The sequence below is a fragment of the Callithrix jacchus genome, chromosome 15, assembly GCF_049354715.1.
Source record: "Callithrix jacchus isolate 240 chromosome 15, calJac240_pri, whole genome shotgun sequence".
NCBI lineage: Eukaryota > Metazoa > Chordata > Mammalia > Primates > Cebidae > Callithrix > Callithrix jacchus.
Genome location: NC_133516.1, coordinates 79,463,928 through 79,476,036, shown reverse-complemented (window position 1 = coordinate 79,476,036; position 12,109 = coordinate 79,463,928). Strand labels below are relative to the sequence as shown.

The 12,109-nt window shown below is 40.1% G+C and overlaps 1 protein-coding gene and 1 long non-coding RNA gene across 23 annotated transcripts in view; one reads left to right on the top strand and one right to left on the bottom strand.

Annotated features, from left to right (window-relative positions):
* LOC103788363 (uncharacterized) overlaps nucleotides 1-12,109 on the top strand; it is a 90,680-nt gene that overhangs the window by 12,856 nt on the left and 65,715 nt on the right. For all 7 annotated transcript variants that reach the window (XR_013527587.1, XR_013527585.1, XR_008476876.2 and 4 more), the window contains one exon: nucleotides 8,184-8,360. This is a non-coding gene — a long non-coding RNA (uncharacterized LOC103788363). The remainder of the gene's footprint in view (nucleotides 1-8,183; nucleotides 8,361-12,109) is intronic.
* The window catches only part of MYLK (myosin light chain kinase), a 283,432-nt gene continuing 280,547 nt past the window's right edge, over nucleotides 9,225-12,109 (bottom strand). For all 16 annotated transcript variants that reach the window (XM_078351929.1, XM_008982318.5, XM_078351931.1 and 13 more), the window contains one exon: nucleotides 9,225-11,304. In XM_078351929.1, the coding sequence (XP_078208055.1) occupies nucleotides 11,060-11,304 (245 nt within the window). In that variant the 3' untranslated portion in view covers nucleotides 9,225-11,059. The remainder of the gene's footprint in view (nucleotides 11,305-12,109) is intronic.

Below are 12,109 nucleotides of genomic sequence, written 5' to 3'. Positions count from 1 at the left end.
AGTACTTCCTATGTGAGCCCTAGTAAGCTCATCTACTTGCCAAACTGGACTTGTCTGAGTCATTTTTTTGGTCTCCTGGCTCCCTCCCAGTTTGGGGGAAGGTTTTTCTCATTACAGGTGTGGTAGTTCATGCCTGTAGTCCTGAGCTACTTAGGAGGCTGGGGCAGGAGGATTGCTTGAGCCTAGGAGTTTGAGGCTGCAGTGAGCAGTGATAGCACCACTGTATTCCAGCCTGGATGGTACCTTGTCTCAAAAGAAAAAAAAAATAGCCATATTAGAGAAACAGGTTAGCCTGTGACTCTAATTTAACATACAAATTGTGTAACTGACTTAGATATGGGATTCAAGATTTAACTCTTACTAAATTTATAACAGTACTGAACCATTTAAGAGAAATCAAGTCCCATTGTATTTATAAATTTAATTATTATGAGACTTATTTTATTTGAGAAGTTATTTGTAGGAGCTTTTCTTGGGAAATTTTGTTATAAGCCAAGGCAAGAATTTAAAATGAAAACAGAATTATTATATGCTGGTATTAATTTTCATTTGTTTGTTTGTTTTGAGACAGGGTCTCACTGTCACCCAGGCTGGAGTGGGTTCAAGAGATTCTCCTGCCTCAGCTTCCTGAGTAGCTGGGATTATAGGCACATGCTACCACACTTGGCTAATTTTTTTGTAGAGATGGGGTTTTACCATGTTGACCAGACTGGTCTTGAACTTCTGACCTCAAGTAATCTGTCCATGTTGGCCTCCCAAAGTGCTGGGATTACAGGTGTGCACCACCACACCCGGCCACGTCTGTTTGTTTTTTGAGACAGGGTCTCACTCTGTTGCCCAGGCTGGAGTGCAGTGGCACAATCACAGCTCACTACACTCCTGGGCTCAAGCAGTCCTTCCACCTCAGCCTCCCAAGTAGCTAGGATTACAGGTGTTTATTATATTTATGAACTTGAATTAAAAATGATTAAGGGAATTAATTAATTAGATGCTAAAAGTCCCCTTAAAAGTTAATATTGCATTTTGGTAGATTTTATAAACCTACCAATCAGATCTGGAAATTAAATTTAAAAGTTTAAGGAAAAGCTAGGCTTTAAAATTTTCAATAGGTAAAATATGAATTAAAAAGAACACAATGGTCTCTGAATAATATTTTTTTGGTCTGAATAATATTTTTGTGTGCCAAAATGGCCGTTAAGTGCATAAAGTACCCATATGGACAATTTGATGAGAATTGGACATTTTTACTGAGAAATTCTCACATGACACCATATATGGGTCATTTCTTTGGGTTGCCCAGTTTCCAAGAACAATACTCCAGTCCCTTACCTATGCAGAAATAACCTGCAGCAGGGCTGGCTTCATGGGCCTGCATCCCATGCAGTATCACAGGGCCCTGCTCTTAGAAGGACCTCACGCTTGTTTTAATACTCTGCTGTTGCCATCTTGAAAATTTTATTCTAAACAAGGAACCCTACATTTTTATTTTGCACTGGGCCCTACAAATTCTGTAGCCAGTCTTGTCCTGTGGTCAGAGTTCTGGTGGCCAACCGTGGGAGCAGGCTAGAGTTTCAAAGGTCAGTATGCAGACTCCCTCCAATCCCTGAGTTTTCTGAATTGCCTCCCTCCCACCTGCCAAGTTGTGTCTGTTGTCCACCAGTCCATAGTCTCTCCAGCTCAACTTTAAAAGATCCACTTTCTGCCAGGGTTGGGGGAGGGAGTGTCAGCTGGCCATATGGGCTAGAGGAGGCGGAGATGAGGGGAATATCTAGGTCCTCTGCTTTTGCTAATTCAGTGACAGGAATTACCTTGCCTTTTTTTGTTTTCTTTTTGAGACAGGGTCACACTCTGTTGCCCAGGCTGAATGAAGTGCAGTGGCACGATCATAGCTTACTGAAGCCTTGAAATCCTGGGCTCAAGTGATCTTCTCACCTCAGCCTCCTGAGTAGCTAGGATTACAGTTGTGCGCCACCACAGCCGGCCTGAAACAGCTTGTTTTCCAGGCTTTCTGCCCTGTAGACACTTGCAGAATGGAAAAATTGAAACTTAAAATTAATTACCAATTGGCCTATTCCCAAATTTTGCTGACATCTCAACTCTAATGTATGTCCTCTGCCATTCTTTGCCCTTATGGGTTTATGCCTTTTGTTCCTTTACTAAGGTTTTGGGAGAAACAGAAAATGCAGGTGTTCAATCCGCCGGGCATGACCAGTAGTCTCAATTTAGCTTTCATAGAAACAACTACTTTTCTCCTTAGTACTCAATTTTTGTTACTTTATTTAATATGTAATCAAATTATGTAATTACAATGATAAATACAACTGGCATAAGTAAGTTTAAGAACAAACCCGTTTTGACTCTTAGTAAATATGCAACTCAGTGGGGACAGAAGTATGTGGGCATTAGCCATTTTACAGAAGGAATGAGAATTGTGGTTAAGTTGGGCAAGCTGGATTATTTGGAGATTAGTCAACTGAGCTTCTATTTTAAATAAATGAATAAGGATTCATCGAGAGGGTGCATTATCGAAAGTCTAAATGATTTGGCTTCTTGGACAACCAATTTAACTTTAAAGAAGCTAATCTGTTTTTTTGTTTTTGGGGTTTTTTTTTTTTAAAAAAAAAACGGAGTTTAATTCTTTATGCCCAGGCTAGAGTGTAGTGATGTGATCACAGCTCACTGCAGCCTCAATCTCTCAGGCCCAAGTGATCCTCCCACTTCAGTCTCCCGAGGAGCTGGGACTACAGGCACATATCACCACACCCGGCTAATTTAAAACAATTTTTTTTTTTCGTAGAGACGGGATCTCCCTATGTTGCCCCTGCTGGTCTTCGACTCTTGGGCTCAAGGAATACTCTCGCATTGGCCTCTGAAAGTGGTAGGATTACAATCGTGACCCACCATGCTGGCCTAATTGATCTTTTAAAAAGCCTTAAGCAAACAAATGTCTTTCTGGGATCAGGCTCTTTTCTGCACTTTGACATGGGTAGTATTGAAGAGTGCAGAGTAACCTCCTGGCTCCTGGCCCCTGGCCCCTGCTCTGTCCTAACTCCCAGGAATCCCTGGCTCTGCCTTGATCTCCTAGTGCACTTTTGAGCTGCTTTGACTTCAGAGACCTTGGTTTGCACGTATGAATCCCTTGAGGCTCCCTTTCATAGGTACCTGGCTCTCCAGCCTCAAGCCTTTGGGAATTTCTGGGCAGACGAACTTGCCTTCCTCTTGGCTTCCTCCTCTGCAGGACGTTAGCTTCAGCTTCTCTGCTCTATGTCAGTTATCCATTCTTTGCTCTCCATCTTCCAGAATTCTGACATTTTCCATCTGTCATCACCTGCATTTGTCTTTATATTTCAAAAGTTTATAGCTCTTTTTAAAACATTATTATCCCTTTTCTATCAGTTTAATGAAAATTCTGAGTAGAGAATCACTGCTTCTCTTGAGTAATTCATATTTGGCTTTCTCTCTACTATGGTAGGTTCCTATTTCCTAAGTTGATATTTCCTTGATCTCCTGATTCTTCTGAAAACAGGAGCCTCAGTTTTCAGCTTTCTGGATAATTTGAAAAATACATCTACTCAGCCTTCAGAGCCCTACTTGTTCTGTGGTTAATATGGAGTCAGAAACAAGTCAATATAAGTCACCTTTTGCAAATATCAGTTAAAACTTAGGGGATGTGTCAGGATAAAAGTTAGGTGTAATTAGTTTAAAGTCAAGCTAACTCTGGGAAATTTCTTCTTGATGGAAAAATAATACTTACAAGGTCAGATAAGCTTTTCTCCTTTGACTATGAAGAAGGGAATATTTAGGGACTGGAAGTTGAAACTTTTCCTTAGAACAAGATTGGGAGTTGTAACATTGCCTAAACTCACAGCAATTTTTTTTTTTTTATACAATTGCATGGCACTTTCAGTTTCAAAGATCCTTTTTTTGGGAGGTGGTTAGAACTTAAAATAATACCTTCCATCTTTAGTACAGTTGTTGGTGGGGTATTGGTTCCAGGACACCCCCACAGATACCAAAATCTGTGGTTGCTCAAGTCCCTTATATAAAATGGCGTGTGTAGTAAGTATTTGCATGTAACCTACGCACATCCTCCCGTATGCTTTAAATCATCTCTGGATTACTTATAATACCTAATACAATGCCTATACATCACTTCTTTTACAAAGATCCAGTGTAGTACTAGGTGAGCAGCAAATTCAAGTTTTGCTTTTTGGAATTTTGTAAAATATCCCCCCTAATCTTTTTTTTTTCTTTCATTCTTTCTTTTCTTCTCTTTCTTTTTGAGACTGAGTCTCACTCCTCCCAGGCTGGAGTGCAGTGGCATGATCTCAGCTCACTGCAGTCACCATATCCCGGGTTCAAGTGATTCTCCCATCTCAGCCTCCTGAGTAGCTGGGATTACAGGCACCTGCCATCATGCCCAGCTAATTTTTGTATTTCAGTAGAGATGGGGTTTCACCATGTTGGCCAGGCTGGTCTTGAACTCCTGACCTTAGGTAATCCACCTGCCTCAGCCTCCCAAAGTGCTAGGATTACAGGCATGAGCCACTGTACACATCCCCCATACCCCAAATATTTTCCATCTCCAGTTGATTGAATCCATGGATTTGGAACCCATGGATACAGAGGGATGACTGAATAGAACTTTTTCACATATTTGAGTTTTTTTCTGCAGAAGTGTAATCAGTTCTTTTAGGGTAGGGATTGTTTCTGACACATCTCAGCATCTCTGCGTGCCAGAATGAGGGCCTACCATAAGGTCAGGCACATAGAGCTCATTTAATCTTTCTGTCAACCCATGAATGAGGAACTACTATTACTCTAATTTTAAAGCTGTGGAAACTGAGGCACAAGCTACACAGCTGTAGTAAGGGGTAGAGGTAAGAGGTATTAATTTATTTTATAGAGGGAATGAAAATTGTGGGTAAGTCAGACAAGTTGGTTCCTAGGAACCAACTCCACCAAGAGGAACTGACTCCACCGATTAACCAGGTTAGTTGCCTCCTACCCAAGTACACAGCAGCATTTGCCTTCAGTGACAACATGTAAGGTGCTTTCTGGAGAGACAGACCTGGGATTTCATGGAGCTTGCAGAATCAGTTGTATGACTGCTGGCTAATAGATTCCTTGACAAGTTTGGCCTAAGACTATCTCTGAAACATACCACCTGAAGCGAGGTTGTGGAGAAGCCCTATAGCTCAATCTCTATCTTAACTATTGGAGGCTACTGATATCTACCTTGAAGATGTTATTCATAATAAATGTGAATGACCAAACTGACTTAGTTTAATTTGTAACCTCCTTCTCCCTTAGTTATCTCCAGCCAAAAGAAATCTAGTCTAAGAGACTCACAAAATGTCTTGTAAAAATTTACCACAGGCCTCAAGCAGACTCCGGGGGCTGAAGTCTCTCTGACGTGAAGCCCTTCCTGCAGGGTGTGAGCATTTGGAACACAAGTAAGGCCTGTGGGCTAAAATCTCCAACTGGCAGCAGTTAGAGATTTAATGTCGTCCCCAAGCACTATAGAATTCCAGTGGGAAGGGAGTTCTGAACAAAGGCAGCTGAGGTTAGAAGGATGGTAGCCTCAGGATCACTCCTTTCACTTTTGGCCCATGATTGAGGAAATTCTGCCTCAGCAGCCCCTGTCTCTCTCCCTTTCTGCATCTATCTCATACATCCCCACTGGTGTTCCCCGCTTTCAAGTAGCTGCAAGTTCCAAAGACATTGGAGAATGTTGGCCTTGTTGGTTATCTCATATCACAAATAATCTGAGAGTTGCTTGTGAATTGCAGAACTATTTAGATTTTGAGGTCAGAGGCACAGAACTGGTACTTTAAAAATGTATTTTTATTTTTTAATTATTATATTATTTTTTAAGAAATAGAGATGGGGTCTTGCTATGTTGTGTAGGCTGGTCTTGAAATTCTGGCCTCAAGCGATTCTCCTGCCTTGGCCTCCCAAACTGCTGGGACTAGAGGCATGCACCACTGTACCCAGCCTTTAAAATGTCTTAAAAAATGAAAAACTGTATCTGAATATAAATAATAAGAACAACACTAGAGTATTGAGACTATATTATCCAATACAGTTGATAAAACTATAGACCACACTCTCTGGACATTCACACAAGCGTTTCAGTTTTAATTTCATATACATTGAAAAGTGATGTACATTTGACTATAGAGGATTTGAAATGTGACTCATACAACCGAGGAACTGAATTTTTTATTTTGTTATTTTAAGTAACTTAAATTTAAATAGCCACTTGTGAGTAGTGGCTACCATCCTGGTCTCCACACATCCAGAATATGGCGATAAGCTTGTATCAGGATAGTCTGGGTTATGTTGCAGCCACAGAGAACCCTATAATCTTGGTGATTTATAAGAACAAATGTTGATTTCTTGCTTGTGTTATGTACCCATTTTGGGATGGCTGGAGACCCAGATGGTTGCAGCAGCCACCATCTCACACATTGCCAGTCATTATGAAGAGGCTTGTACCAGCACATAAATGCTCTGGTCCCGAGGGTACATATATCACTTCTGGTCACAGCTCACTGACCAGGACTAGCAACACGGCCCCACCTAACCAGGAAGCCAAGAGTGAAGCTCTGTGTGCAGAGATGCTTAGCAACAACTGCCACTGACATTAGCACCCCCCCCCAACTTTCAAAATACAGAGAAGGTGTCCTAAGGGATAGAGTGGTGCTACTTGTGTTTTCTTGAAAAATGGAGAATTGGGTTTCTCAGAACTCAATCATTTATTACCTCCTGTGTACTCATTAGCACAGATTTATCAAAAACAGGTGAGGTGTGGCGCAAAAAGCAAATTTCAAACATTTTATCAAAAATAAAGTCTTTACATAAATTTAGAGCTGACAACAGTCAGCATGTCTTATTATTTGCATGTAAGAAATATCTTTTTTTTTTTTTTTTTTTTTTTTAGAAAAAGAAGGGGAAAAAAGAAAAAGAGGGAAAAAGGAATATTACTTCATTCCTAAAATGGGTTTCAATAATGGCCGATCAATATTTTGAGTGTTTAAAGTGGTTAATGCATATTTTATGTGTTTAAAATGGAGACCTCTATTGTGTTTATTTGTTCTGGCTCTGAGTTCAAGTCCTGGATATCGTTATCAATTTGTTGTCTCGTTGAATCTAAATCTCATTATGTGTCTTATGTATCTGGGTGTTAAGATCTCTTATTGTTGCATTAATCCTTTTACCCTTGCATCCTTGTAGCTTTGAAATCTATTTTATTAAGTGTGAGAATTGCAACTCCTGCTATTTATTTATTTATTTTTGCTCTCCATTTGGTTGGTGAGTTTTTTTCCATCCCCTTGTTTTGAGTCTTTGTATATCTTTAGATATATCGTTAGATTTTGTGGATAATGTATATTTTGTGTGTTTAAAATGGAGAGGTCTATTGAGTTTATTTGTTCTGGATCTTAGTTCCAGTCCCGGATATCATTATCAATTTTCTGTCTTGTTGAATCTAAATCTCATTATGGGTCTTATGTATCTGGGTGTTAAGATCTCTTATTATTACATTAATCAGAAATATCTTTTAAGAATATATGCAATGTAAGGAATAATCAATGGATTTTAAAAATATATTTGGGATGAAAATGAATGGAAGAAAGTATATCTGTTAATTTTCTTGGTGCAGAATATAAATTGTACATTTTTCTTTTTTTTTTTTTTTTGAGACGGAGTTTCACTCTTGTTACCCAGGCTGGAGTGCAATGGCGCGATCTCGGCTCACCGCAACATCTGCCTCCTGGGTTCAGGCAATTCTCCTGTCTCAGCCTCCTGAGTAGCTGGGATTACAGGCATGCGCCACCATGCCCAGCTAATTTTTTTGTATTTTTAGTTGAGATGGGGTTTCACCATGTTGACCAGGATGGTCTCGATCTGTTGACCTCATGATCCACCCGCCTCGGCCTCCCAAAGTGCTGGGATTACAGGCTTGAGCCACCACGCCTGGCACATTTTTCATTAGCAAGGAATAAAAAGTCATTTTTAAAAAAATAATAAATTACTCACTAGGGACTTTTGTTGATTGTGATTGTCTTAAAAATGAAAACATTAAATATTAACAGGACAATGGATTCTTTCTAAACTACATCAAAGAATCACAGAATTATCTAGCCCTACATTTAACAGCTTGTCAAACTTATTTCTAGACCATCTACAATACTGTTTGAACATCTGAAGACATGGGGAACTCATGTCTGATATCTGATAACAGACTTCCTACAAGGCAGGACTGGTAGTTTCCTGATAAATTTTTCAGTATGAAGATATGGATTTGGCTGCCAGTAATGAATTGCACCAAAGTCACCATTTCAAACCATGCCCTAGTAAGTAATATTGATGATGATGATGTCACATGTTAAAAATGTCATGTAGATTTTAGCATTTTGAGGAACTGATAGTCTATAATGGTGGTCCCTAACCTTTTTGGCATCAGGGACAAGTTTCATGGAAGACAGTTTTTCCAAGGACCAGGAGAGGGGGTGGTTTTGGGATGATTCAAGGGCATTACATTTATTGTGCACTTTATTTCTATTATTATTACATTGTAATATATGCTGAAATAATTATACAACTCACCATAATGTAGAACCAGTGGAAGCCCTGAGCTTGTTTTCCTGCAACTGGACCGCCCCATCTAGGAGTGATGGGGAGACAGTGACAGATCATCAGGTGTTAGATTCTCATTAAGGAGCCTGAAACCTAGATCCCTCACATGAGCAGTTCACAATAGGGTTCGTGCTCCTGTGAGAACCTAATGCCACTGATATGATGGGAGGCAGAGCTCAGGCAGTAATTTGAGCAGTGGGGATCAGCGGTAAATACAGATGAAGCTTTGCTAACCTGCCCACTGCTTACCTCCTTATGCATGTCCTGGTTCCTCACAGGCCACATACCCCGGGGGTTGGGGACCCCTGCTCTGTAAGATACCCTTCTAGAATGATACAGTACTGAACTGATGCTGAAGAGACATTTTGAACTAAATGTGTAAATTAGGCTACCTATATAAACAAGAACCCCGTAAATCATTCTGTTCTGTGGTAAAACTCAACCACATAAGCCAGTTCTTCACCACATTTATGTTTGTTTTTATGCACCACAGTGTTTGTTTTTCATTTCCAAGACATATCTGTGTCCTTTACAACTGGTAACATGGAAAGAAGAAGTTTGCAATGATTGAACAAACAGCATGCGCTGTGGTATCCTTTATTTAAAAATCGTGAGCTGACTACAGTTGTAGTGTTCTCATTTACCATTCTGATGGCATAATGAACCGAGAGAACATTAACACAATTCTAAAAAGGCATTAACCTGTAACACACATATATACCACACATGCACACACACAACATACATGAACACAAAGGTTATATTCTGAACACAATTAAAAGTGATAGAGAAAAGCTTTGAATCCTCTAAATCAAATAAAAACCCTTTATTAACTGTGGCAATACTGTGGCTATTATGAAAAATATTGTAACTATTTTAAGAGCAAAAGGAAAAATACTGGCAATTTGAAACTAGCAGCAAAAAGCAGATAAAAATAGAATGGAAGATAACATAAGACTAATATCAAAATTCTAATGTTGATACTGTGTAGGATTGCACTGAAGTAATTTTAAATTGATTCTTAAGGAACTCTTAAAAAGTCCCTTAAAATATTAAATGGCTGCACCTTACAAACAGTGGGGGAAGAAAAAGTATTTGGAATGTTACACTCACACACAGACACACACACACACACACACACACACACACACACACACAGAGAGAGGAAATGTATCAGGTCTATCAATTATGGTCTTTGTTTATGACCTTTGAAAAGTTTTATAAAGAAAAAAATTTAAGTGCCAATGTAGTGAAAAAGTTAAAAATTCCTAAAGATGCAAGTCTGAGTGCATTTACCAGGTCTAAGAATATATTTAAAGGTTGAGGGCAAGGCATGATTGATGCACATTTAAGAAGAAAGATATGGAACCCATAAGGTGGGTCAAGTTCTTTGGAGAGTGTTGAGAATGAAGATGAATTAAACTCCGGCTATCTTGGAGAAGATTCCAAAGTACATGGAGTTCTCCAGCTCTTTATCAGTTGAAATCTGTTTCATAGTGGCCAATAGATAATTAAGACTAACGTTTCAGCAAACTGGTTTTTCGTACATTCAAACACAAACATCTTTACCACACATGCAGAACTGATATTCTGTAACAACATAAATATGAATCCTGGTACAAAGAAAACCACGTTAGCAAGGATTTTTTTCCCCCATGGGTTCTTAACCAGATGTCTAAAGCTGCTAGACATTTGCAAAGAGGGGATAAGTTTAGATTTCCTACTGATTTTGGAAGAAAAATATTTTCCTAAGGAAGCCAGAGTCATCCATGAGCAGGGGACCTGTCTTCAGAATTTAAGAAGCATAATGTTGCCAATGCTTAAACTCATGACAAGTTCAGATCTAGAAAAACTGGCAGGTGGAAGGGGAAAGAGAAATGGAGAGTCTGAATGTCTGCAATACTTTGGAATAAATTGTGCCTGATAAGTTAGAATGGCTCAACTGCTTTCAGAAGGAAGTGCTGCAGTACTGGGAGAAAACCCAGTTCTCTGGAGTTAGGGGGTGGGGAGAGAAAGGCCTCCTGTCTCCAGGGACCCTCTGGGCTGAGCTGTGGCCCAGAACCCTCCTTTTGGCCTTATTTTTCATGAGCGCATTCAAGTGGAGAATTTATGACTTTGCCCAGATAAATATTTTGTTTGGTTACTTTCTCTCTAAATTCAATTGGTCAGGCAAGTTACTGGTGATTTCCCTAAATGACATCTAGTGGCACTAGTATCTTAAGTGCCAGCTAATGTAGATTAATGCCCATCAATAACACTGCCAGGTACCAACCGCTGTTGCTGAAGAATCAACCCACAAATGACCTAACTAGATAATCTATCACAACTAGGTGCTTTTGCTATCTTGAGTTTTTTTGAGTTTTAGAGAAACAGTCCTTTTAATATGACTTAGAAACTGCTTTTGTCTGGCTTTGATTCACTCTTCTTCCTCTTCCCCTTCCCCTTCGCCTTCCTCCATTGTTTCCACAATGAGCTCTGCTGTGCAGGTGGCTTCTCCAAGACTGTTGACAGCCTTGCAGGTGTACTTGGCATCATCATCCCCGCAAACATCACTAATAATTAAAGAGCAGTTCCCGTCCTCATCGTAGTCTATCTGGAAGTGGCGGGACTCCCTGATTGACTGGTCGTCTTTGAACCAGACAACCTCGGGGTCCGGGTAGCCTGCATCACAGGGAGAGAACACAAGTTACAGGAACTGTTATTCAAAATTTCTTATCAACTCATGCAAGCAACTCCTAAGCTACCACTATTGATTAAGGTGGTTAAGGGAAAAATGTTGATATTGGCCTTTATCAGCTGTTTTGATATCTATATTAGAATATGGGCATGTCTTGTAAATATCAATATCTGAAACCCCAAATAGAGTATTTTAAAGTTGTTCCATTTCCCACACATGTTGGACTAGCACCACATCCCACCTATTAAATTTTTTTTTTTTTTTTTTTTAAGCACTGAGTCTCACTCTGTTGCCTAGGCTGGAGTGCAGTGGCATGATCATAGCTCACTGTTGCTCTAATTCCTGGTTCCAAATATTACTCCCTTCTCAGCCTCCTGAGTAGTAGGACTATAGGAACAAGCAACTATGCTCAGTTAAACATCCCACCTTTCACTTTTTGGGCGGTAGGGAGGCCGGGTCTTATTCTATCACCCAGGCTGGAGGGCAGTGGCATGACCATGGCTCACTGCTGCCTCAACCTCCTGGTCTTAAGCAATCCTCCTGTCTCAGCCACCCAAGTAGCTGGGGCGACAGGTGCACACCACCGTGGCTGGCTAATTTAAAAAAATTTTTTGGTGGAGACAGGGTCTCCTTATGTTGCCCAGGCTGGTCTTGAACTCCTGGGCTCAAGTGGTACTCCAAACTTGGCCTCCCAAGTGCTGGGATTACAGGTATAAACCACCACACCTACCCACCTTTAAATAGACACAGTACTACCTGAGGCTAGGCATGGTGGTTCACACCTATAAT